Raw genomic sequence first — 21,514 nt, forward strand, 5'->3', positions numbered from 1 at the left:
GTTTCAAAGCTAATAAGCTAAGTCTGTTAGCCAGCTCAGTGTTAAAGAGCTTTTCATGCTAGTTGTGACAGAAGAGTCAAATTGGCCTTCTTGTACTGTATTTACATGCATAGGAATTTTGATTTAATAAACAAGCTCAGTTAGGTGCGATCTGTATTTAGTCTGTGTTGCTAACCCCTGACTTGACAGTTTGATTCCTAGTTATTGTTTTGAGGACTTGCAAGTAAATACATTGTCCATCTCATTTAATCTTCAAGCCTTTATGTAAAAACACAGTGTCAGTAACAATCTGTGAAGAATATAGAAGACAAGCAGACAATAACATTCTCACAATCCTGTAATAGTCTTTGATGTAAAGTGGTGTCATGTATGTCATAATCTAGAATTATTTTCTTTTTTCTTTTGCAGTTTCTTATGGAGCATGGACGTGCATGTATCTATGGTCTCCAACATTGCTGAGCTCACACACCATAGCTGCATTCTTAGTGCTGGAAGGTAATTTTGCATTTACCCCCAACCACAACATATCCCCTTACATATATTTTGAGTTGCATTCTTTTCAAATAAGATTTTGTTAATGTGTTTTGGTATTAACAGGCTGTAAAGTGTGCCAGGATGCCGGAGATAGTACAGAATCAAACAAAAAAAACAAAACCGCCACGGTACTGATCAGTTCCTGCTTAAAGAGTGTATTGAATGTCATGGCAGTTCAGATATAACTCAGTAAATTATTCCTTCATTAAATTTACAGTTTTTGGGCTATGTTTGTTTTATAGCTGACAATTAACAATGAGATTCTGTATTTTAATGTTCTGTAATTTAATTATTTTAATGCAGTAAATGCAATAGGTAACAGTAACCTACACTTTATAACATTTATTATTAAACATTATTGTTGTATAAAGTTTTGATAGTAAATGCATTATGAAAGAACATGTATAAATGAACATATACTTGAATAAATATACTTATAAAAATAGCTGCTTATTGTTAGTTCATCATACCTAATGCATTAATGTTAACGAATTGACTCTCAGAGGAAAGTATTGCAGTTTTATGTTTGTATGGACTTTAATTAGTTAGGTAGTAGTGTTCTGATGTTTACTGTTATTTTTTTATTTACTTATGAGCTCAAGTTGTTTATCATTTAATAATTTTCTGTGAAATGTTAGGCGGAAGAAAAACAAGGAGATCCATAATGCAGGTGAGAAAACATTATGGTAAAAATGTCTTTTTTTTTCTTGATCTCATTTTAATATTAAATGAATATTTTTATAAGTAATATTTTGTATACTGTTTCTTATACATCAGTGGAAAGACATCGTAAAGAGAAAATCAATGCTGGTATAAATCGGATTGGAGAACTTTTGCCTTGCTCTCAGGCCTTGAAGCAGGTAAATGTGTAATAGAACTAGAAACTAAACACTAAAGTGCTGTTTTTAAACAAAAAGTGCTGTTTTTTTATTGTTTCTACTGAGTTTTCACTTTGTAATATTTTGACTTTTCTTATAGAGTAAAAATATGATTCTGGGAGAGGCTTTTCGTTACATCACTGAGCTAAAGCGACAAAATGATGAAATGCTGCTTAATGGAGGAGACAAAGTCCAAGGTAAGCCATGACCTAATTACAGTAGTTAATTCTATAACTTAAGTGCATTTACATGTGATCCATGAACATTTTATGTATTCCTTATGGGGACATAGTTTTATTAAGATAAGTACTGAATTAAATGCCAGCCAATGCATTCTTTGTAAGCTTATGTGCAGTCATTCATTTTGACATCTGTGTTAAATATGTCTCCACAGCGGAAGAGATAAAGCGCTTACGGCACCAGATGGAAGACCTGCGCAAGGAAAGTGCTCATTATATTGAACTCCTCAAAGCTAATGGCATCAATTTCCTGGATGACCCCACTATACACTGGAAAGGGAAGCAGCGCTGTGCAAAAGTAGCCAAAGTCACTCCAACTCACTTGATGTCAAAGGGAATAATTGTCTACTCTAATGGCAACAGCTCCTGTCCTACAAGCAAAGGCCCAGTGCCACCAAATACAGTTTCTCATCTTGAAAAACAACCAGCAAATGCTGTAACAGTCCAACCTGCATGTGATATAACACTGGGTATGGGCCAGTCTATTGGTATTACGAACGAAGCACCAGTAAATCAAGTTGTAGTCTCTTCTGCATCTTCCCACATACCTGTAGCAACTCTTATTCCTGCTGTGTCAAAGCCATGTCTTACAGTCTTGGAACAGTATTCTCCTCTGGCACCTGCTACTCCAAGATTAAACCCTCCTATGAATTATATTGCTCTTCAAGGTGTATGTCCCCAGCCTGTTGTCAGCACCCCAGTCCCTCCACAACTTCAACCGGATAACCCAATCCCCAGTCTCACTTCTGTTACCTGTCCAACCACCCCCCTCAGACTTCAGCATATGCTTAGCCTATCTTCGCTGCCTCAAGTTGTGATCAGTAACTCAGTGGTTCCTGTTGCTCCATCCACTGAAATTCAATCTGTTAGTACTATATTACCATCAAGCTCTACCCTTCTTAGAACCAGTGCAACTAGTAGCACTCAGACTACATGGACAACACTACAGCTTGCAGGAAATACAGTGCAACCTGTGTCTCAGGCACTCGTCACAGACGGTGCCAGCATTTCACATAATCCTCAGCAACTTTCTGTATATTCAACTGGAACAAAACACTTTGAGGAGCCTGCTTCTACCCATTTGAAACCACAGGCTTCTGTGCAACTGCAAGCCCCAACACCAACATGCATTCCTGTTCAGCCATCTGGGCCAAGACCTCCTCAGATATATTCAGCAGTTGTGCCATGCCCTCAGAGAGCAGTAGCACAACAGTCTTCAATTTTATCAGTGCCAGCCGTTGTATCCCAAGCCGTAGTGGTCCATCAGCCTTTTGAAACACAGACAGCACAGTTGACCCATCCACAATCATCTGTTCGGGCACAACCTGCATTATTACCAAAACCCCAACTCAACACCACTCTGATGACCACCTGCAACCCCACCCTACAACCTAAAACTCCAGCTCAGCCTGCTCTGCCATGCCAGCCTCATTCCCAACCTACAGTGGTGCCCCAAGCTCAGTCTGCCGTTGTGCCTCAACTGCATCTCAGTGTGGTGCCTCAAGCTCAGCCAATCATAAATCCACCAACTCAGCCTGCCCTTGTGCCTCAACCACAAGCTGCCACACTGCCAGTGTTACAGACAATGCAGTTATTGCAGGTGAATTCTGATGAAACACCAGCTGCTGTAACCTCCTCTCCTCCAAGTAACTCACATGTTGTTATTCTTCAACAGGGAGGCTCATGTCCAGCACCACAGGTTCTCAGAGAGGATGTCACTAGTCAGACACCCTGCCAGCACATTGTCATAATTCAGGCACCTACTTTGACCCCTGCGCCACAGAGTCATCACACTGCCATTGTGTCAACTGCAACCCCAACGTTATCCAGTCAAATTACCACTTCAAACACTACCTGTACAGCTAGCATGCAGGCAGCTGGTACAAAGCAGTTGGTACATATTCTTCCACGGCCCTCAACCCAGTTGCAAGCACAAGCGCCTCAGACTATCACTGTGAATGGACAAGTTTATGTTCTGCAGCCGGCAAAGTCACCAGATAAGGGAAACTCTCAATCTGGTCAAAGTGTAACTCCGATACTTCAGCCCACCTTTGAGGAACCCACCTCCAATGTTGCCATGAATTGTTTAGGTGCTCTAACTAGTCTTAGTCAGAGCATTTCAAAGGTCTCAAGTCAAAGCAATGTTCAGATATACTCCATTGCTCCACCTTCATACACTACTGTGCAACCTCTTCCGACATGTGGTTCAGAGGTCAGCGCTTCTACTGAAACTGTTCTTTCCTCCTCTGTACATATACCATCAACTGCTGTTGGCAGTGCAGTTAAAATTCTGCCAAAGAAAGGTTGTGGGACTTCTGGAAATCGAACCAGACAAAACTCAGTCAGGAGAACCAAACTGGTGAAACGAAAGGAACCTAAACCTGGGAGAAGTTTGCATAGAATTGCTGTCAAAAGCAAGGCATTTGTTGTAAATGATACATGTTCTGAGTTATCCACTGTAGCAAAAGGTGTTGATTCGGTTAGTTCTTCAGATAAAGATACGGTTACTCATGATGTTAACACGCAGAGTGGACCTGCCCCAAACAGTGTTAGTTCCACATGCAGTAGTTCTGCAATCGTTAGTGTCAGATCCTCCAGTGAAAAATCAGCAGACAGTTCTGTCATGCCTTCAGTAAATGGGTCCATTGCCATGCCCACATTGGCTGGTGGAGAAGTTTCAAAGACTAAAGCAAAATCTATAGATGATGTCCACTTGCATAACAATGTAACAGTTAGTAGTATCAGTACTGTAAGTTCTACTCAGGGTAACGTGGTTGTTTCTACAAATTGTGGCAGCTTGAGTAAAGAAATCTTCACTCCAGATATTGGTCCCCAGCTTAATTGTTCAGCTGTTAGTGTTGCCCTCTTGTCGCAGTGTAGCTCTGTGGATACTGCTGCAACTTTATCAGTTGCCTCATCAGAAGTTGATGTTAACTCTTCATGCAGTGTGACATTTTGTAGTAAAACTATTGAGCAGAATAAGGTGAGTAGCAGTAATGTTTTCACCAGTAGCGAAAGCAGATCAACAGAATCAAGACCCAGTTTTACAAAGAGTTCCTCTCCACTGATCACTGTAAGCTCTGCCCAAAACAATTCAAAAGGTAAATCTGTCAATTCAGACCTTTGTCTGCCTCCATTTCCAAGTAATATATCTACACCAAGTCAACAATTAGGTATCAGTGCTAATTCAACAGAGGGTGGGTCAATGGTTTCCATCATGGCAAGTCAGGCCATTTCACAAACACAAGATAAGTTTGCTAGAAGAGAAGAGTTGACTGACTCTTCTCAAAATCAGACATCATTTATTTTGCCCTCAACTTCAACTCCTGGCTCAGACACTATGTCGACACAACCTGTTCAGATTCCAGAAACTTCTAGGGTGTCAGATCCTTTCAAGTCCCTAAAACGACCATCCACAATGAATATGTCCATGACAACCAGTAACCAAGGGAATTGTGCAGACTTCAAACTGCCTGATTCAAATATGAACACACAACCTGGCAAGGATGGACAATCTGATGGTGCCACGGAAAAGGGTTTGACAGAAATGGGTGCTTTTGCTCAAAAAGAGACAGTTACTCCTCAACAAGTATGTTCATTGGAAAATGATTCCTTTGATCCTACACTGGGAAACAATAGACAGACTGATTCACCTCTTGCAGGAGGTTCAGGTGGCAGAGGGTTTTCTGTTGCATCATTGCTTCCAGCAGGCCACAATATCAATGCCTCTTCAAGTACATTTGGTGCATTCACCTTCACTTCTGAGCAGGCAGAAATATTAGCAATGGCTGCAAGAGCCATATTTGAACAGGACAGCTCAGGCAAGAGGACTTCAGGATGCAGTGTTGACAACCCAACAAGTACTGCTTCCACAGGGTGGGATCTTCCAAAAATGCAGCCAGTCCCTTCTAACAAGGGTAGTTTGACTGACCAGCAGGTTAAACTGACAAAGCAGGCTGATTTACCGGTGTCAGAAACGTCATCTCAGGTCTCTGCTCGAGTACCTCCAGTTGAGCCTTTAGCCAGCGGTACTACTGGCATCAGACTTCCACAGAGCATAGCTTACTCTCAGTCTCAGCCTAGTGCTGTCACCAGCCTTAATGTTAATAACCTCATCAGACCAAGCTCTAACCAACCTTATCCAGGATCACCCAATCTTACACAGCAGGTTTCTGCTCCGTCGTCAGGAGGTGCTGCTGTCATGGTGACTCAGTCTTCCTCACAAGTTCCCCCAACCTGTTCTCAACCTAATGAATATGCACCTTTAAAGAATGCTCTGATGCGGACACATGCTGGTATTGGAATGGTTGAACGTCATCAGAAGGATATGCCAAAAAGGTCTGCCCAAGATGACCTTATTCTTCCAAATAAGCGTTCAAAACCGTGCCCAGCAGGGAATGTTGCAAGAGTGGACATCAAGGGTGCAGATCACGTGCAAATGATGGTTGGTCAGATGCCCTCAAGTACTTCTGCAGTTATGCCAAGAAATCACTCTGATGGTGTTGGGGCTCTGTTTTCTGCTAATACTTTCATGAGCACTGTGCTCCGCCCTACTGATGGACACTGCTCTACTCAGGTTCCAACACATGAACAAACTCAGCAAAGTGTGGTGCACCTGCAGCAAGGACACACACAACATAATGCACCGCAATCTGGGCAGAACTTAGTGGGAAACCCCTACCTCAAACATCAACAACAACAAGAACAAAGACACCTTTACCAGCTTCACCATCACCTGACCCAACCAGAATCTCAGATCCACAGTATTCATCAGAGAAACCTGCTGCAAGACCAGCATGTGCAAAAAAAGAGAGGAGTAGTGCGTGGTGGGCAGTCCGGACCAAATGTTGGTTTGCAGAAGCAACATCATTTGGAAAAGAGTGGCGTGCAGCATCAGCAACAGCAGCCTCCTCAGCAACACCAACAACAGCAACAGCAGCATCCACAACAATCCCAGCAACAACAACAACAGCACCATCAACAGCAACAATCACAGCAACAACAGCAAAAAGCACAACAGATTCAACAGCAGCAACAGTCACACCAACAACAGCAACAGATGCCACCACAGAATTCACATTCACGTCATCAGCATCTTCAGCAGCAGATTCAGCAGCAGCAGCACTTTGGGGCTAGACAGGACAAAAACTGTGAGGCCCAACAGGCAGGTCAGAGGGCACATCAAAACAATCACTTGGGTCAGCCAGAACGTCCATCTGGACAGGATCATGGGGCTATGCAAAGACTAATGGGGTCTCGTTCAATAGAACAGCAGCAGATGACCTCTCAGGCTAGTAATTCTGTTTCGCGTTCTTCGGATCTTGCTTGTACTTCATCACGCCAGGAGCGCCACCGCCTCTCTAGCTACTCAGCAGAGGCTCTGATAGGCAAGACCCCTGCTACTGGTGAACAACGTATGGGCGTGCACCTGCAAGCACCTCGAAGCAATGCACAAGACCAGTCAGAATTGCGAGGCTATGTAGATTCATCACGTGGTAAAAGTAACATTACTCATAATTCTCAGAGCAGGTTACCACCCGACCATGCTAATAACACAGACACCCAAAGAATACCAGATTGTGGACCTTTCAAAGCTCTGGTTAGTGGGCATCAGCCAAGTAACTTTGAAGTGCAAGTGTCTCGAAGTGAAAACATGTCCAGCAAGTCTGTACCTCAAATCCAGAGAGGTCATCAGCCACAAACAGGATTTAGAATGGGTGCAGGGCCTACAGGGGATGGGCGTTCACGTGGAACATATTCAGGTCCGCATCCTGTTGCTCAAGGTGTGCACATTGGAGCAGGATTGACAAGAGAACAGGAGGGATGCCACCAGAGCTTTATGCAAAGCCTTTTGGCACCTCATATCCCTGAACAAAATGGGCACCAAAGGGCAGCCCAGGGGTGTACCCCAGGGAGTATAGAATACAACTGTGTTCCTGGGACCTCTGCTGGAGAACTTCAGGCTAAATCCTCAAGTCCTAATTTGCATCCTGGACAAAAAGCTGCTCCCATACGTCTAGGGGACAACAACAAAGGGCATATTTCTCAGGTCAGTGCAAATTTGCATGGTCCACCTGTGAGAACAGGTCCACCCCATCCCCCAACACCACACAGCAGTTCAGACACAGGACGTACTCAAGGCTCAACCAGGTCACTCTCTGTTAGTCAACGCCCCCATCATATTGGACCAGATCCACAAAGCACTAAGATTCGTCCAGGAGATCGACCACGGTCAGGCAACTTGAGACCTGGAAATCCTTTTGAACCAGAAAATTCTTTGCCCCTTCCATCAGGTGGAGGAGTGATTCTCGGCCGTACACAAACAGGTAGTGAAGCTAGAAGAAGTAGCATTGTGCGTTTCATGGCAGATGGTGCACAGGTCAGCAGTGACAACAATTTAGTGTCCGATCGCTGTGCCATGTCTGATCTCACCCAGAACTTTGGCTTTCCTTTCATTGCTGAAGGAGGAATGAACCCACCGCCTCCCATCAATGCCAACGCATCTTTCATCCCACCAGTCACACAGCCCAGTGCCTCTCGCACCCCAGCCCTCCTCCCTGTAGAACCTCAGAACACTTTACCTTCATTTTATCCTTCATATTCTCCTGCAGCTCATAGCCTTTCAAGTGAGATTCCTTTACAGTATTTCTCAAACCAGATGTTTACAAGTCCAAGCACTGACAAGAGTGGCAGTGCACCACTGAACAACCGCTTCGGTTCTATTCTTTCTCCCCCTCGACCTGTAGGTTTTGCGCAGGCTAGCTTCCCACTTCTCACAGATATAACACCAATGCAGATTTCAAACTCTTCGGGCATCACACCTCATTTATCCAACTTTAACCTGACCTCTTTGTTCCCTGAAATTGCCACAGCAATGCCTCCGGATGGCTCCTCTATGCCAATGTCACCTTTATTGTCTCTTGCCAACACTACTTCCTCAGACTCAAATAAACAATCTAATCGCCCAGCCCACAACATCAGTCATATCCTGGGTCATGATGGGACTTCTGCTGTTTAAGGTTTTAAAGGGTTTTTCATCCCTTGCCACAGAACTTAGTTGCCTTCACCTCTGCATATATTTTGTAGAGGATGGCCATGTTGTAAAGACTTTTAATTCCTCAAAAGCAAATAAAGCGTGGAATGTTCTCAGCTCCCTAGTCAGGATCACTCCGGAACTATGGGGGAAAGTAATATATTAACGATTGTCTATTAGCCTTGGGTTGGTTTCTTTTGCTTTGCTTGTTTGTGGATAGTTTGGGCAGTCATGGTTCTACATGATGTATAACTTTATTTTTCTTTAGAACAGCTCACATTGTTTAATAGAAAAATTAATGCGTTTTTGTTCTTTTACTTTGTAGCAACAATAATGAAATGTGAAAGCAAAAAAAAAGTTATGATTTTGCATTTATTGCTACAGTAGATATATCAGTTGGTTTTCAAAGGTTTATAAATATTTTTCCATCTGTAAAATGTTTCTACTGCAGAATATCATTCCAGAAGAACTTTCACTTATTTATGAAAATGGATGTGTGGTCTGTAGATATTTGTAAAAAATTTAAAAGTTATTAAAGTTTCTATCTAATCTAAATTGAAATGTTTGTGACCTGTCTCCAATTTTGTGACCTGTTGATTCGGAGGGCATAAGGTACCCCCCCCCCCCCCCCCCCCCCCCAGATTGCTTGTTTTAGCGTGTTAAATCCACCAGATGTCAGTACCTTTCAAAGATTTTGTCGTTCAACTTTATTACTTATGGATGGTCTTACAAAAAATAAAAACGGTCAATTCTACTAGAGCCACTTAAGCTAGTTATTCTACTTCTGTGAATTTGAGAGGAACATGACCTTGAGACCAGCTGGTTAAAAGTAAAAAAAAAAAAAAAAGGTTCAGGTAAGTTTATTGAATATCAAAACTGCAGACTAGCACTTTTCTAAGTTTGACTTAAAAATAATGGAAAAATACACCTTGACACCAATCATGCTCAAACAGTATGCCATCAAATGTGTTAGTTACTGTAAGTAAAAACATAGATGAAAATGACAACAGAAAATACGATTTCTCTTGCTTTATTTACAGCCAATAGTGCTCAATCCATGTAACCATGCAGCTACACTTCTAGAATATGTTGGAGATTGATCATTTCCTTCATGTTTATAACAGTGGGAAGAAGCTAATACTGATGCAGGAGAACTGCAGGTCTCCAAAAGTACAACTATACAAGCAGACTACATCAAATCAGTTTAAAATATAAAAATCACCATATTGCAGGTAGGCATGTTCATTTTAAGAATGTCTCGCATCCAGGCTACTGAAACAAAATAAATACCTACAATATATGGTCTCTTTTTCATAGTCAATATTACTACACACAGAATGCATATACTTTGCATATATTTAACATTTTTGTTAATGATGAAAATAGATAAATCTTAGTAACATATGTACAAAGCTGTAAAACACTGTACCGACAAGATGCACACCAATCAAAATACCTTATTTAAAACTGAGGACGCACCTGGAACAAGTTACAATCACAAGGTTCTTAAACTGTTTATTTGTTGTGTGTATCTGAGTATTTAAACCTCACAGTAGAGTCTACATGCCAAAAAGCCACTAAATGTATGTGGATACAACATACTGTGCATAAAATATGTATGCATATAAGGCGTACATTTTCTACAAATATTTTTGATGCAAAGTGTCTTTAAACAGTCAATTGTCCCCAAGCACTGCATATTACAACATTCATAATGAATGGATCATAATCATAATGCCCTAAAAGCATTATATTTCCCACTAGCTGTACTTCAAACATCAACAGATGCTTGCCAGTGGAAAATATGGAGCTTATTACTGATACTGTATGTATGGTGTTGAGGTGTCAGGTTGTTCTCATCTCACATGAGGATCATTTATACAGCATGCTTATAAAAAGTCCTGGTGGTAACAGACAAACATACCAAAATATGTATTGCAACAACCTATATATACAAATTCTAAAAAATTGTATTATGTACAAATACATAAATATATAAATATAGCATCTGTTATACAAAAATAAATATTTTCTTTTTTTCTTGTGTATTTTCTACAGTTTTATCCATCTTTTGGATCATGTGTCCCTTGTTCCTCAAGCTGTTTCATGTTCTGAGTTACTCCCACTTCTTGTTGTTCAGCATCTTGGAGCAACCGGTTTATTCCCGCATCAACTGTTGTCAACACGGACAAGTCTGTGGGGAAAACATATTGCATTCAGACAACTTTTACAAAATAATAAAATATTTGGTGTATTTTCAAAAGCTAAATTTGATTAAGCTTGACAGTTTCTTGCAGGTACTTTTGACCTTTATTGTAATACATGAAGTAACTGAACGTACCAGCAGTGAGCTCCCCTTCCATGTGAACTGCTTCAGTGAGGGAGTGATCAACCTGCATGGAGTCAGGACTCTGAGATGGCTGCGTAGGATCTGATAAACTAAGGACCTGCAAGGGGGAATCATCAGACACACAGCATCCCTCTTCAGGACAGCCAGGCACCCTGAGAACAAGAAAAAAAGTTCAAATTATAGTTGTTTCCCTAACAAACTTAAATGTCTCAGTATAACAAATCACCATTTGCAACCCATTTTACTTCCATAATGTGACAAACAATATTCAATAATGAACATACAAGAACACATACTATACGGGGCACTTTAAAAGTGGGTGTTTTATAATAAAATGAAAGCAGTATTAGAATTCTTACCCATTACAGTAATTGTGGACACGTGGTTGCCGATTGGGAAGTTTCTGTGGCAACAATGCATCACACTCCTGCTCATAGTCAGCATCCTCCTACACGAGAGACAAGAGTTTAAATATCAATGCAATGCAATATTTTCATTCACTGGCCTAAAACAGCAATTGAAGAGGTTTATTATTCTTACAACCACTGTGCTGGACAACACAAAACATTAAGATCTAGGAGTGGGCGATATATCAACAGACACAATTAACTGGTAGAGATTTTGGACTATCGTCTCTATCGTAGTTAAACGCTCAAGAGACATTGCTGTGCTGCGTGTCACAAAAAATTATTTACTCACGTTTTTAAGCATTGTGGTCAGAAACGAGTGATTTTAAGTCATTGAAACACAATCAGCAGTAAAAAGGAGTCACTATATGTGCGCGCGCTGTCTGAGAGACGGTTTTTGAGCACTCACACGTGAAGACTCAAAGAGCACAGGAGTATTAACTGAAAGCTAACAGCTGACAAAGAAAACACCTAACAGTACTGGATCTGGGCAGCTCTTAAAGTGACAGTTTGCTTTGTTTCACAGAACTAATCGTTGCCTGGGTTGCGTATGTATGTGTGGGACGGAGCTATCAAAATAGGTGCGAGACTCTTTTGGGGTAGGGGTGTGTTTGTTTTGGTGATTTGTAATATCAACATTGGCTACCAGAAATCACTTACCCCACCTTTAATCAAACAACAAAAGAGAAATCTCTCACTGCTTTTGACAATCACTTTAGTAACTTTAATAAGAATAAATATATAATTAATTTACACAGTGAAGAATATGCAGTGTTTTTAAACATTTGATTATCTTATTTCTATGGTATCAAATATTTTGATATCATAAAGACCTTATTTAAAGCAACATAACTATTTCGTGATATATTCTGATATAAATTTTTGGTCATATCGCAAACCCCTATTAAGCACCACTGAAAGTGCCAAAATTACCTGGCGTCCAGGAAGGTGCTGTGTAGTGTGTTTCCCATTGGGAATGTATTCTCCTTTTGGAGCATAGACTGTATGGGCAGGGGTCAGGTGGGGGTCTACAGGACAGGGTCGACCAAGAGCCAATCCTGGCAGAGGTACCATGGTGTACTGGCATGGAGAAACTGTAGCTGCCAATGTTGGAAAGCGCATGTCTAAAGTTTGTTCTGAAATAAAATAAATACAAAATTCATGGTTCATGAGCATGCTTCTATCTTATTTTTGGATTCTTAAGTTTTCATGTTTCTAAAAGGACACTTACTTTGTTTGGCCCAAACTCTCCACAGACAGATTGGGATGAAGGCCACAATGATGAAAACAAATGCCCCGAGAACAACGCCCACAATGAGGTAAGGCAGATCACCAGGCCGGGGAACTGGGTTTCCTGGATGGTCAGGCCTGGAAGACGCGGTCTCTGGAGGTGTGGTCCTCTGGTGAGGGCGAGCTGTAATTACACACAGATGTTCACACTTAACATCTGTGTTGTCAGAAGAGAGCTTTGTTCTAGAAATTGGCTGAGGTGCAGTTCGCAATGTGATTGAGAGGAAAAGGACACAAACCTTTAGTTTCCATGATGACGACATTTCCGAACTCACTCTCGCCTCCTTCGTTGAAACACTGCATTTTAATGTCGTAAGCTGTCTCAGGCTGTAGGTCAGTGATGGAATGCCAATATCGGTCACCTAAAAGAGCATCACACAATTATATTTTATATTTCTTTACTATATATTTATATGAAAATTAAAGAATAAAGGAAGTACATGACTTACCTTCCACTACGTCTTTTTTGTAGTCACTGTCATTATCGCTATCGGTGGGTCGGTAGAAGATGTAGAAGCCATAAATGGGAGTGTTATTGACCGCTGTGTACTGTAGAAAGAATATAAATATTTAGATCAAGGTCTGACAATGCCATTGTGACAACAAACAGCTCACATTTCTTGAATTTGACCATGGAAAAGTGTTATGCATAAAGAAAATGCTTACCGTCCACTTAAGGATGATTGTGGTCTCATTAATGGCTTCATTATAGGTGATGTAGGGTCCATCAATGGGACGTCGGTTTGGTGGACCACTGCCCACCACTGTGTAGGCTTTAGAGGGAGCGCTTGGTGGACTCGCTCCCAACACATTAACAGCCAAAACTCTGAACTTGTATGATGTTCCTGCAAATGCAATGGAAAGAAAAACATACAAAGTCAACTTCTCACGTGTCCACTGGCATTTCTCAATTTATTATTTATTTAAATACATTACGTATTATTAAATATATTTTTAGTATTTGTTTTTTTATATTTCATAAATTTTTGAACTTGATTGATTTATTTACTTTTTTTCATTTTTTATTAATAAACTGAAAATTGCTTCTTTCATCATAAGTGATAATCCTAGTTATCGCTATCTGCATCAGCCACTGAAAACATCAACTGATCATCTTCACTGACGCAAATCTCACCTTTCTCCAGGCCTGTTATCTCGACCGAGAGACGAGAGGGAGGGATGTTGTTCACAGCCACCTCCCACTCTCCACTGCCTTTCCTCAATTTCTTGTACTCCACACGGAACGACTGGATGGGGAATCCGCGGTTCCCACGAGGGATCCACGTCACATAGGCTGAGGTCTCTGTGGCCATGGAGACAGTGGGTCTGTCTGGAGCTTCTGGAGCTGAAAAGACAAAAAAAGGTTATCAATAAAACAACACATACTTGCAGTGAGTGTGTGTATGCATGCACACTGCACATACACAAACACTAAAACATAACACACTTACTGTAATGTCATCCTTCATTTATGATTGAAAGAAATCAAGAGAATAGTCATGTTAGCATAATTAATAATAAGAATAGTACTGATCAGAACTCTTAGGGACTAATAAATGTTAATACACACACACACATATATACGCGTGTGTGTATTTAATATTACAGTTTCTCACTACTTTACTGCAGCTCACTGGCAAAAGTATACTCACGCGACAGACGAGGTGGCACCACTGGTGTTTTTTGGGGGCCTATGGGTCCTCCTCTTCGCCCTGCAGACCAACATTAAAGAGACATTTTATTTCACTACTTAATTATTTTTTGAACAGATATTAAAAAAACAAAGAGAAAAAAAAGTGACATTGTCTGCACAACTCTTACTTGATTCTGAAAAGCAAATTCTGCAGCAAAATACTTTTTTATATAATTGATTGCTGTCCAAAAAAGCTGTCTTAGGCATGACTTTAAATTTCAAATCAATATTTGTTGCTAATTTATTTAGTTATTTGTAAAGTAGTCAAGCAATATGCAGGAAATATTGGTCATTAAAAGAAATAAATAAATAAAAAATAAAAGAAAATAAAAAAAGTTTTCAGATGTTAATGGAGAAGGGTAATCTTGAACTAATCATATGTCTGCATACATTTGCCTGTTCTAAAAGTCATCATCGCAGGCTGCCCAAGTCCAGCGCAGTTCTTAGCAGCCATCTCCACTTCATAGAGACTGGCAGGCTGCAGTTTGGTTAGTGTAAGCTTGTGCTGGGAGCCTGAAATGGTGTTAGTGGTCCACTCTCCGGGAGATTCTCCAGCCTGTGAGAGAGAAAAGTACACACAATGAATCACATGACAAACACACTGTCGAGTGAAATGAAGTAGATCACACTGTAAGAATGAACGGAGCTGTGTTGTACCTTTCTGTACTTGACGACATACTCCAGCACAGGGGCTCCTCCATCATGACGGGGCTTCCAGGTAAGTTCATAGTAGTCGGCCTTTCCCGTGCGTGGTTGACTCAGGATGACTGGCGCTTCAGCGACAGAGACTCTGATCTCAGAGCAGTCGAAAGGCAGCACAGCACTGGTGGCCACAGGCTTCAAGGGTGGCTGTTCCCGCAACACCTTATCTGGACTCAGCGGTCGAATCAGGGGCAGCTTACCTGATCGTGAGGGCACTGAAACCAGAGACAGCAAAGCAGAACATTTTTATAATGTCCCATAAATGATTATATAATGTAATGGCCCATAAATTATTAAAGTAAATGCATTTATAAATTATAAAATATAAAAAATATAAATTGTATTAATTTTAATACAATCAATTTAATGCAATTTCATTTTAATTGTATTAATATTACTTTTTATTATTTTGCAAATTGTGAAGTATGATTTATTTACTTAATTACAAAGTAAAAAATTATAAAACAAATGATAATACTACTAATAAAAATAATGTAAATAAAATAAAATGTAATAATATATTTTTTTTATTATACTAATACAAATTTTATTACACATTTTATTATTTTATAAATTGTGAACTATTTTTATTATCTTTTAATTAAAAATAAAATTGAATAAAACGGCTAATTTTATGTATTCTTAACTGTTTTAGTTCCTTTTATGTAAAGCACTTTGAATTACCATAGTGTAAGAAATGTGCTATATAAATAAACTTGCCTTGTCTAATATTAAAAAAAATCATAAAATTAATAAATAAAATTAATATAATGAAACGTAATATGTAATAATAAGTTTTATTATTTTATACATTTTAACTATTTTATTAACTTTTAATTATAAAAATAAACAAATAGTACTACTACAACTACTAACAGCAATAAAAATAAAATATTAATAAAATATTATTAATAAAATAACATTTATAAATTAAGCGATAATTGTTATTCATTTTTATTTATACCTTTTTAATTTAATAACTAACCATCATTACTTTTATTTGTAGTAGCAGTAGTAGCATAAATAAATGGACATTAAAATAAAATTATTTTAATAAGTAAATAGTTAAATAATATAAAATAAAATATTTTAATGAAGTATTATACCTATCGGCACAGTGAGGAGTCTTGTGGCTGCCTGCGAGCTGCCCACACCGTTCTCCGCCATGCACTGGTACATGCCATCGTCCTGCGGCCCGACGTTGAGCACACGCAGCACCTGTGAGGACATCCGATGCCGTGATGACGGGCTCAGGGGCTGAGCGTTGTGGAGCCACACCACAGTGGGTGCTGGCTTGCCCCTCACCTGACAGCTGAAACGCACTGTGTCGCCCCATGCAACGTCTTGCTGCTGCAGCTCCACACGCACCTGGGGAGGCTCTGAAAGACAAAAGAAAGGAGTTTCAGACAGTTGTATGTCAGAACAAATGCTGAATGGCATAAACCAACAAGCATGTTGATGGCTTAACAGCACAAAGCATGAGTGCTGTTTGTGATGGCATGCTGCCGCAGAGGGGTCTGGGATAGACTGGGTTCTCTCACCCTCTTCCAAAACTTGATGGTTGGCTGGCAGTGAATCAGCTCGAGCTCATTAGCGCAGCAGCAAGAGCGGCTTAATTAATCACAGCTGCCGTCAGACGATCCCACAAAAACAACCTCATCAATGTCTCAGAAACTCAATCCTACGCACACTCATAAACACACTCTTTCTGTTCAGTAAATGTACTGTGAGTTCATTTGGATGCTTATTATCAACAATTTTCTCTCTGGTTCCGATAGATGCTTATTACCTTAAATCAGCGTTAAATTACTGGAAATTTAAATTGTGTCATCACACACATAAAATGTTCCACCACTGCCCTGGTTCCTGCTTTTTATACCCCACTTCATGTCAGTTAATGTAATGGTTTTTTTTTTTTTATCTATTAATCTAGATACAATACCATTCAAAAGCTTGGGGTCAGTAAGATTTTTTTCAAGTAAGAAATCAATACTTTTATTCAACAAGGATGCATTACATTTATCAAAAGTGACAGTAAAGACATTTATAATACAACAGATTTATATTTCTAATAAATGCTATTCATCAAAGAATTCTGTATCATGTTTACTGAGCATCAAATCAGCATATTAGAATGATTTTTGAAGGATCATGTGACACTGAAGACTGGAGTAATGATGCTGAAAATTCAGCTGTCATCACAATAATAAATTGCATTTTAAAATATTTAATTAATATTAGTTTTTCTATAAACAAAGTTAGTTAAAATGCTTTAATGCATTAATTGATAGTGTATTGTAAAGTGTTCGATAAAATATTAACATTTGATGGAAATTAACATATGACTCCTGCAGCACAATAGTGTGAGACTCTTCCTCTCTAGCAATCATACTCACCAAACACCTGCACGTCGTACAGCACCCTAGCAGAACTCACAGAGCCGATGCCGTTATCAGCATGACACACGTAAGTGCCTGAGTCGCTCTCGCTTACAGCATCAATCAACAAGTTGCTGAGCAAGAAGCGGGTGTTGTTATGATTTCGCAAGTCCAGACCATTCTTAGCCCATGTGACCTGTGGAGTGGGAATGCCGCTGGCCACACACTCAAGCACAAGCCGTTGGCCTTTATTCACCATAATGGACCGAGACGCAGGTGGATAGATGATACGTGCTGCCTCAGATGTCGAACCTAGATGGGATGATACATTTTACTCAATTTTATATCAACAAAAATGCATTTTTGTGCGTGTGTGTTTTCTGGTATCCACTTACGTCGTATTCTAAGACGATCGGTAGAGGTGGAGGTTTTTACTTCCTGTGTGACAGGGTTGTAAGCAGCACATTTGTAGGGACCCTCATCATCCCGTGTAGCATTGGCTATCTGAAGGTTTCCTGATGGCATGATCAAGTAATTCCCTAGGACACAATCAGAGAACCAATGATTGGCATCTTTAGGACAAGCTAGTATAAACAGATTTGTCAACAGAATCTAGTTTAAGAATCTGCAACATTTCTTAAATCTAAGCTGTAATCTTCATCACTTAACTAAATATACGAATAGCAAGAGTAACTGCAACAAAGACAATCATGCTAACAGTCAGCGATTTGTTGAGTGGACAAGACTAGAAAACACACAAAGACTTGATGACTCTCAACAAGACAAGAGCTGTCAAACACCCAAATATCAGAATCAACTAGTGTTCATTTAAAAAATGGCAGAAATAACTCAAGCAAATCGTATTTGAATTCCATTATGTGGATTGTAACAGACCTAATGATGGCTCAGGTAAAACAGAGCTTCAATTTTAGCCATAAATGTGAACCGCATAATATAGTTAATACAGAGTATCAGGGGTGTGGACTCGAGTCACATGACTCGAGACTTGACTCGGACTCGAGTCACAAATTTGATGACTTGAGACTCGACTCGACAGTTAAAGAAGACTTGAGACTCGACTTAGACAGCAATGACTCGAGACTTGACTTGGACTTGAGCCCTGTGACTCGGAACGACTTTATCAGCGTCGTTATCACTCTAGACGGGGGCATGAAGAACGAGAGGTGCGGCTGCGATCACTGGTGCTCGCCTCATCATCACCGTGACCGCTGTTGTGAAATGCTAAACATATTCCTCACTTCTTTTGTTTGTCCGACACCGAGGTGCACCATGAGTGATGGATCCGCATCCCGCCACGACCCTCGCAGCTCTACCAACTCCATGTGCTTTAATTTTCATTTTTATTGGTAAACACCTCCAAGACCTTTTTTTTTTTTTTGTCAGATCTTCACTGTTTTTGTTCAATCAGTTGCATATTTTAATTGCATGTGCATTTTATTTTATTTAAACCTCCATTAAGTTTAAAGTTAATCCATAATCAAGATTTAAATCTGAGTTTAAAGTTATGGTGCAACTATTAGGCTACTTAAATCCAGGATCAAGATCCAGGACCTGCTTATTTTTAAAGGTTTAAAGTTTGTTGCAAAATAATTATTAAGATTAAGGGCACCCATCTCACATGAAATTAAACTATGTAAAACATATTCTACCTGACTTCCTGATATAAATTACTATAAATTTGATATAGTAATTAATACTGAGACTTTGGGCAAAGAGCACTAATGACTTGTTTAAGACTTGAAGCTAAAAGTTGAGGACTTGCAACTCGACTTGGACTTGCCTATTTTGACTCGGGACTTGACTCGAGAATTGAATGCAAAGACTCGAGACTTACTTGTGACCTCTGCAGAGTATGCTATAGAGTTACAGTCAAATGTCTATGTCATTGAACTGGATGTGTTATTATAACTAAGGTAGCTAGCAAGAATCATGACAAATTTAACTAATTTGTTCAACAACATTGTCTTCAGTAGTTGAAAAAAAGACTGTCAACATTAATAGTGATTATAGCACCTCTTGTGGCAAAGATAGGAAGATAGGAAGCAAACATTTACATTGTATTGTACCTTGTAATCTGACATTTCCGAATGAAACTTTCTTTGTGCATTTGCAATCATGTACTTAAACAGAGCAGTGGTTCTCAACCTTTTTGACTCATTTACAGAAACTAGGAGTGGCAATATATTAAAATAACGGTCACACAATTCGAGGTCTAATTCTCTTAGGTATTGAGTAGGATTAGGGATGTAGAATGTGGGTCATATGTGCTTTATACATACAAATAAACAGCCAATATGTTAATAATAGGCATGCTAATAGCAACTAGTTAATAGTGAGAATTGGTCCCTATACTGATGTGTTACCAAAATAATTATAAAAAATAAAAACAATTAAATTCCATAATCTCAAAAACAATGTTCTTAAAGATTTTAACTTTTCATTTTCAATTAATTTACATGACTACCATCTTGTGAAAATCAAGTGAAAGTGTTCTGAAGCTTCCTAGTAGGTCTCAGGCCGCTTGATTAAGAACAACTGATGTTTATTGAGCAAAACTGTGAATAACTATGTTAAGCCATAAAATTAGTAATGTGTACCTTTAGAAGTCTCCAGCCACTCCTGTTTGACACTGTAGCGGACCTGAGCTTTGGGTTGACTCTCAGGCAGATGACACTCGATCACTGCTGTGTTGCCTTCATCCACCTCAATCTCATGCTGGTCATCTGGCTCAAAATCACGCAACTCTGCACGCAAACACACAAGAATGATTAGTTTTTCAACCATATAGCATATACACTAAACCAAGAAAAGCAAAAGAAATCTCAAAAGTCCAAGTGTTGGTTTTGAGCATTTCGAAGTTGAAAGCCTCTTTGTATTCCATTCAGGAAACTGAGAAGCTTTAGAGTGCATATGCTTAGGACTTTTACTGGGATATCAAATGGGCAGACACCCAATAGCTCTGAAAAACAGAGACAGAAAGTCTAGCTTCCTTAAGCTCAATTCAGCCCAGGCTAAAATGAGGTCAAAGGCTAAAGGTCAGCCATCTCTTGAGTTTCAAGGGAGGAAAAGTAGTTTGGATTTCAATAAAATGGAATAACTCCGTCTAAGTGAGTCTGTGTGTCATTCTGTGAAGGGAATATTTTCCAAAGGCAGACGGGGAAAATTGCACAGTGCTGTCCTGAAAAAACCCCAAACTTAATCAAATATCTCCCCAACTGTTCATTACTCCTCTCACAAATCAAATCGTTTCATTGTTCTCCAGAGTTTAGTTATATTCCTTGGCGTCTGATACGTCTCAAAGTTATGTACAACAGAGCCAAAAGATCTGAGGTAAAGATTAAAAAAAGCTTTTTGTTAAGTATTCCTGGAACCAAAAGACATGCAATGATGGATGAGATGAGCACTTAAATAATCAGCATCTGATAAACTCTTTGACACCAGATGCATCTGTACTCTGAAAGAAAGCATCGCTTGGTTTTTGAAGTCAAATTTCTTTTTGAAATCATTTCTTGGGAGATGAGATTTCCAGGATATGAGGCTGAGAGCAGGGTGGAGAATGTTTTTGGGGGGGAAACGATCCATTTGCTAAATCAATCAGGGTCTTTTTACAGCCCACCCCTGCCAGCATCCCCCACCACCCCACACCTCTCCTAAATTCCTTAGTGCACACCTTTAACCCCTCCTCTGACTGACTACCCTTCACCTCCCTGTCCTTGAAAGATTCCTCCCCTCCTCAGGTGTGCAAGAGGGGAAAGAGGGAGAAAACATTCAATTAGTAACATTAAACTTTTTAAACAAAAATAAAAGTCATATATACTAATTCTCAACTGATCAAAAGTGAGATTAAAAACTTGAATAACTCACAAAAGATTTCTATTGTAAATAAATTCTGTTCTTTTTAGCTTTCTATTCATCCTAGAATCCTAGAAAATGGGTTTGCACACAAATATTAAGCAGCACAACTGTTTCCAACATTGACAATAAGAAGA

General features: G+C 39.6%; 2 protein-coding genes across 2 annotated transcripts in view; one reads left to right on the plus strand and one right to left on the minus strand.

The window, feature by feature from the left end:
• The first annotated feature begins 603 nt into the window (after positions 1–603).
• Positions 604–9,236, plus strand: LOC306865219 (basic helix-loop-helix domain-containing protein USF3-like). The gene is made up of 5 exons (XM_079409693.1): positions 604–662; positions 1,173–1,204; positions 1,312–1,394; positions 1,513–1,609; positions 1,807–9,236. Exons 1-5 carry the CDS (start codon positions 616–618, stop codon positions 8,667–8,669), a joined length of 7,122 nt encoding a protein of 2,373 aa, XP_079265819.1. The 5' UTR covers positions 604–615; the 3' UTR covers positions 8,670–9,236.
• Positions 9,237–9,699: 463 nt separating this feature from the next.
• Positions 9,700–21,514, minus strand: part of LOC306864664 (brother of CDO-like) — a 28,717-nt gene continuing 16,902 nt past the window's right edge. The window contains exons 4-19 of the mRNA XM_079408808.1: positions 20,123–20,269; positions 17,900–18,043; positions 17,523–17,816; positions 16,233–16,505; positions 15,082–15,341; positions 14,815–14,980; positions 14,384–14,443; positions 13,867–14,076; positions 13,398–13,576; positions 13,181–13,280; positions 12,971–13,093; positions 12,673–12,855; positions 12,375–12,577; positions 11,394–11,482; positions 11,026–11,186; positions 9,700–10,878 (exon numbers count right to left, since the gene is read on the minus strand). Of these exons, the coding sequence (XP_079264934.1) occupies positions 10,745–10,878; positions 11,026–11,186; positions 11,394–11,482; positions 12,375–12,577; positions 12,673–12,855; positions 12,971–13,093; positions 13,181–13,280; positions 13,398–13,576; positions 13,867–14,076; positions 14,384–14,443; positions 14,815–14,980; positions 15,082–15,341; positions 16,233–16,505; positions 17,523–17,816; positions 17,900–18,043; positions 20,123–20,269 (2,726 nt within the window). The 3' untranslated portion in view covers positions 9,700–10,744. The remainder of the gene's footprint in view (positions 10,879–11,025; positions 11,187–11,393; positions 11,483–12,374; positions 12,578–12,672; positions 12,856–12,970; positions 13,094–13,180; positions 13,281–13,397; positions 13,577–13,866; positions 14,077–14,383; positions 14,444–14,814; positions 14,981–15,081; positions 15,342–16,232; positions 16,506–17,522; positions 17,817–17,899; positions 18,044–20,122; positions 20,270–21,514) is intronic.

This window comes from Barbus barbus, assembly GCF_936440315.1.
Source record: "Barbus barbus genome assembly, chromosome: 46".
Classification (NCBI taxonomy): Eukaryota; Metazoa; Chordata; class Actinopteri; order Cypriniformes; family Cyprinidae; genus Barbus; species Barbus barbus.